At 32.9% G+C, this 6,183-nt stretch overlaps 1 protein-coding gene across 1 annotated transcript; it reads left to right on the top strand.

The window, feature by feature from the left end:
* Positions 1-2,614: 2,614 nt before the first annotated feature.
* On the top strand, positions 2,615-5,135 carry LOC140044076 (uncharacterized). The gene has a single exon (XM_072088557.1). The coding sequence runs from the start codon at positions 2,615-2,617 to the stop codon at positions 3,941-3,943; it is 1,329 nt and encodes a 442-aa protein (XP_071944658.1). The 3' UTR covers positions 3,944-5,135.
* Positions 5,136-6,183: the final 1,048 nt, after the last annotated feature.

Below are 6,183 nucleotides of genomic sequence, written 5' to 3'. Positions count from 1 at the left end.
TTCAATGAAGCAGGAGCGTCGACGTCTGGCGCGCAAGTGGCTGATATCTTGTCTTATGGTAGGCAAACAACTGTACTATAATCAGTGCACTAACTACAATGAACATTTTTTCAAGGCCAAGACGGAGTATCACAAAGATGAGGTATTAGGATGTGATCAACGCAAGTTATTCCGGATTGTTGACAAGTTAACATCTACTGCCGTCCTCTTCCCGCTCATGATGATGCTAAAACTCTTCCAAATCTATTCTCTGACTTTTAAGAACAAGATTGAGAAATATTGCATCAATATTTCATCAACCTCCCCTCATTCATGTAAAAGTAATTTCAATACCTTTGACCCCGTCTCTGCTGATGATTTACTTAATGTCATTAGGCCAGCCTCCATTACTTCTTGCTCCCTGGATCCGCTTCCTCTTAAATTATTTAAGACTTGTCTTCCTTACTCTTCTTCCCTTCTTTACCAAAGTTGTCAACACCTCACTGAGCTCAGGTATCTTTCCATCTTCACTCAAACATGCCAGCATAACACCATTGTTAAAGAAGCCATCTCTGGATACTGAGGAATTTGCAAGTTACAGACCCATTTCCAATCTTCCATGTCTTGGAAAAATTATTGAAAGGGTTGTGTCCAGTCAGCTGCAATCATATCTGAATAGAAATGGCTTATTTGCCACTAGACAATCCGCCTATTGTCCAAACCATAGTGCAGAATCTGCACTTCTTCTTATGCATAATGGTATTAGCATTGCACTTGACAACCATAATGAGGTTCTTATGGTCCTTTTGGACGTCAGTACTGCTTTTGACACCATCAACCATAAGCAGTTATTAAATCGTATATCATCACGTTACGGTATCTCTGGAATCGGTCATAATTGGTTTGCATCATGTCTAAATGATAGGTCCCAGTCAATTGTCATCAAGGATGTTTTGCCGAACCCGACTCTGCTTACAGTTGGTGTTCCACAAGGGTCTGTGGTTGGTCCTCTTCTGTTTATTTTATTTACCACCCCACTACTTGACCTCATTGAATCTCACAATGTGAAGTGATTGGCGTATGCTGATGACACTCAGCTTTATGTCACTTTTAACCCTAATCAGCGTGATTCTGCTGTCAGTAAACTTGAATCCTGTATTGCCAAAGTCTGAGCATGGTGTCAATCTAAAAACCTGGTCATGAATGATGCTAAAACAGAACTTTATATTCATTTTTCTTCTCGTTTTAAGCCTGCCTATTGGACTGTATCTGTTTGGTAATTCTTTCATTCAACCTTTGTCATCCTGTAGAAACCTTGGAGTTGTTATGGATTCAACGCTTAGTATGTCCAATCAGGTACATAACATCTGCAAAGCTGGGCTTCACGCTATTCGTAAAATTGGAAGCATTCGGAAGTACCTGGATTCAAGATCAACTGAGATTCACGCCTTTGTTACCTCGAGTAAAAAGGAAAAGCTATATGTGTATTGGATAGCCATACTATGATTAAGAATGATCAAAAGGATGAAAGTAGGGTTAAAATTGAAAGCCTTCAGCTTATCTATGAGGAAATGCATTTGAATACAATTAAATGCCAAACTAAAATTGAAAAAAACATAGTTCAAACTTACCTATTTTCTTTATTGGTTTTATCCAAATTTGATTGTACAAAATGGAACATTCTAATCTCCTTCCAAGTGTCAATTACTTCAGGTGGCATAATAACATAACCGGTACTCATGACAAAAATTGTTTTAGTTCATTAACTTTAGTCTATTAGTTTTTATGGACATTTCATTCAGCAAAATAAGAGGTAGACTGTAGGTAATTAAAAATACAAACTTTATTACTGCATTTCCATCACAACCCCCAACAATTCCTAACATTCAATTTTAAATTCTTCTTAATTACTTGAGAGTCCAGATCAATTATTGTTTATTTTGGTCTACAATATTCATTTTTTAAGTTAATGTCCACTCCTATCTATGGGCATATTAAAGGCGTAGTCTAAATAAGTAACTTTATATGAATTTACCAATTATACGTATGATAAAGTGTACAAATGCTTTTTCTTTAAAAAAGGAGCAATTCATAGTATTTAAACATTGTGTGATAGCACTATGGTCAATAATATAATTAAAATTCTTTTTTTTGCAAAAAATAACTTGAATAATAAACATTCATAAATAACTAATAAAATTCAGAGAATGTAAACAAAATCTGTACAAATTATTGTTTCTTATCTTTATGTGATAAATATTAAATGTTGAAACTTATGCTTTCTTTTTTTTCTCTTTACAGCTGCATTTTTTACAATAATCTGCCCAAGGCAAGGAACACAATCAGCTGAATTTGATTTTGAAAATCATAAAAACTATTCATATTCTTAAACACGTAAAATGTGCAAGTTATAGCCTGACCTGTCAACAAGTCAATCTCAAAAAAGGGATCAGTGAATTGATTGTGATTAATTCATGGGTAAAATAACAAAAAACATTAGTAGTGGTTTATAAGTACACTACTTACATTTTAAAAAAAGGTACTTCATATTCAAACTTATATTTGAGCAACAATAACAAAAAATATAAAGATGATAAAAAATATAAATATTCTTCAAACATTAATATTATTTGAAATGATAACCTTTTGTAGTTCTGTGGAAATTGATGTAAGACCTCAGGACACCACATGTCTCAAAGGTTCAAGAGCACAATTCATGTGTGTTGTTAAGGGTCTAACAGACAATCAAAAGGTAAAATGGTTCCGTAACGATAGAATCATTACTGAAGGAACCAATGTTGTCCAAGGATTGCCATCATCAATTAAAATTGATATAGATGATGAACTTGGTCATTATAACCTTGTTATAGAAGCTGTCAAAAAGGGGGATAATGGTACAAAGTACCATTGTTCTGTTTATGATGGAAATGTTCAAAGAGCAACTTCAGATGCAGCACTTCTACTGGTAACTGAAATACCCAGTCCTGAATATAATCCAAGTTGCAAACAGAGTGAAAAGGAATTTGAAGAAAACACCAAGGCTCATTTGATGTGTACTTCAGAAAAGGGTTATCCAACTGTGAAATTAAAATGGTACTATAACGGGCAAGCTCTTAAAACACGCAATGAACAAAACAATGACATAGTGAAGGCAGAAACAATAGTAACAATAAATAAGCAACACAAGGAAGCATTTTTTGTTTGTTCTCTAACAACAGATGCTAATGTGGAAATAAATGAAAATTGTACTGTTGGACCAATTCATGTTCTTTACCAACCATCAATTGACATTCAAGGCCAGGAAGTTATATATGAAGGAAGCGATGGTGTTTATGTATGCTACTCAGATGCAAGTCCTGAGGTGAAAGACTATACTTGGATCTTACCAGATACCCTGCCACCTGAAAAATATGGTTATGAAAATAATATGCAAGTCCTAAGATTAATCAAACTTACAAAAAATGATAACGGTACAAATATTGAATGTCATGCAAAAAATTCACAAGGGACAGGAATTGGAAAATTTATGGTACAAGTAAGTGGACACGAATTGATTACTAATAATCTGAATCAGCCAACTGGATCAAACAGTTTTAATCTTGACAAAAAAACTAGCAATTCCACAGCAGCGATGCTTTCAGTTGTTGGTGGCTGTTTGCTTTTTCTAGCATCAATAATGGCATTTTTATTGTGTAGTATCATATTGTACACAAGGCGACAGGCTAGCCTTTACACTAGTAATCAAATACCACAGCCTGATGTGTATTATGTGCCTAAAGATAGTATTGATACAACTTCTGGTAGTACGTATCAAACAGGAAAATGGAAACGATCTATTGCTACACAGGTGCCCAATGATTTGGAACTAGAATCGATAACATATGCTGAAATTGAAGAGGGCAAGAAGTTAATCAACAGCTATCGCACTCTCAAAAGTACTAATTTAAAAGAGGATTCCAAGTAGATTACTAAAATATAGCATACATCATAACATAATTAAATCTGTTTTAGACTGGGTTATTTGAATTTGAAATAAGATTTAATATGGGTAGAAGTATTTCTTCTATATAACTCATAAACTAAGTTGGATATAACTAGATTTAAATCATTGAATAACTGTTAGACACACCCTATAAAGTAATAATCACATTTGCATGTTAGAAATTGTCAAATCAATAGCAAAGACAAATTAGAAACTATTATAGTTTTGAATTTGAATACAAAAAGAAAAAAGAATTACACAATTTTATAAATTATTTGTGTTTACGTTCACGGATGAATTAATTTTGATAAGAAATTATATTGAATTATTCATGGCATTACAAAATACAACAAAAATGAATAGAAATCAATTAATAAATGTTTAATTTATAAGAAAATTCATCATCATCATGGAATTATTCTCAGTTTAGAAATTCAAATGTTAAAAACTAATGTATTATTAATGTCAAAATTATATCATCAGTATGCACTGAAGTCTTTTTATTCAAATGTATATATACAGGCGCTTTCATTTCATTAATCATGTTGTCTTAGGTTATGTAGACAAATACTGATGATTGTTTCTAGTAAAAAGTAGAACATGTTTTTCATCAGGAAGTTACATTGATAAATCGTATGTTTTGGGCAACAAAGGTTTTTAGTCAATCTAGCAAAAAAAACAGCCCAAAGTGAAACAAATTGCAAACAGAGATTTTTCTTTTTTAAATGGTCATATATGATGAGGAGATCAAAATTTGAGCATCACACCTCTGTCACTCATCCCGATGATATGCAAATTAGCTTAAATATGCAAATTAGGGTGAAATTACAGGGTTACCATATCTCAAAAACTACTAGTCCGAGAGAGTTGATTTTTTTCACTGATCTATTCAAAATGTATATATTTATATTTACTCTAATGAAACATTTTACGAAAAAATGACAGGAAGTACAACATTTGACCCTCGACCCCATTTCTCAATATTGCATATATAAATGAAACTAAAATGTCTGTAGAGACTTTGTTTTGCCCTCAAATGACTCCGATACAGGTTTCTAATAGCCAACATAGGACTGTTTAGTAGATCTCAAAATCACACCTGTATCACTCACCTCCAAAGTATGCAAATTATTAGTACAAGTTACATGAAATATGCAAATTAGAGGGTGAAATTAATGGTTCCTATATATCGAAAACCACTAAGGTTAGAGAGTTGATTTTTTCAATAACTTGTTCAGAATGTACATATTCATATTTATTCTAATGAAACATTTTATGAAAAAATGACCGGAAATACAACAATTGACCCTCGATCCCATTTATCAATGTTTGCATACATAATGCGACTAAAATTTCTGTAGAGACTTTGTTTTGGACTCAAATAACTCATATACATGTTTCCTATAGTCAGCATAGGACCGCTTTGTAATTCCCAAAATCACACCTTCGTTTTGGCATGGTTGGAATTCCCTTTTTTCGTATTAGTTTATGTACAGCGCTTAGAGGTTTCACAACATTAGGCGCTATATAAATCCAGGATATTATTATTATTATTTCTCAATATTTGCATATAATGCAACTAAAATGTATGTACAGACTTTGTTTTGGCCTCAAATGACTCGGATACAGGTTTTATATAGCCAGTATAAGTCAAGCACCTTGAAAGTATGCAAATTAGTAGTACAAGCTATATGAAATATGAAAATTACAGTGAATTGCCTTATGTATCTCGAAAACGCTAATGACCGAGAGAGAGATATGGCAACTTTCTTGTACTACTGATTTGCATACTTTCAAGCGAAGTAACAGAGGTGTGATTTTGAGAATTACTAAACAGTTCTATACTGGCTATAGAAAACCTGTATCTGGGTCATTATAAAAAAAAAAATTATCAAAAGTATGACATTTGACCCTCGAACCTATTTCTCAATATTTGCATATAATGCAACTAAAATGTATGTACAGACTTTGTTTTGGCCTCAAATGACTTGGATACAGGTTTTATATAGCCAGTATAGGATCGTTTAGTAATTCCAAAAGTCAAGCAACTCGAAAGTATGCAAATTATTAGTACAAGTTATATGAAATATGCAAATTACAGCCTTATGTATCTCGAAAAACGCTAATGACCGATAGAGATATGGCAACTTTCACCTCTTGTACCGTACTATTAATTTGCATATTTTCTAGGGAAGTAACAAAGGTGTGATTTTGAGAATTAC

This window comes from Antedon mediterranea, chromosome 3, assembly GCF_964355755.1.
Source record: "Antedon mediterranea chromosome 3, ecAntMedi1.1, whole genome shotgun sequence".
Lineage (NCBI taxonomy): Eukaryota > Metazoa > Echinodermata > Crinoidea > Comatulida > Antedonidae > Antedon > Antedon mediterranea.
The sequence above is the reverse complement of the archived record's forward strand: the minus strand, read 5'-3'. Positions and strand labels throughout refer to the sequence as shown.

Bases quoted from the DNA above. Each gene is read 5' to 3' on its own strand.
- LOC140044076 (XM_072088557.1), top strand. From the start codon at position 2,615: ATGATAACCTTTTGTAGTTCTGTGGAAATTGATGTAAGACCTCAGGAC.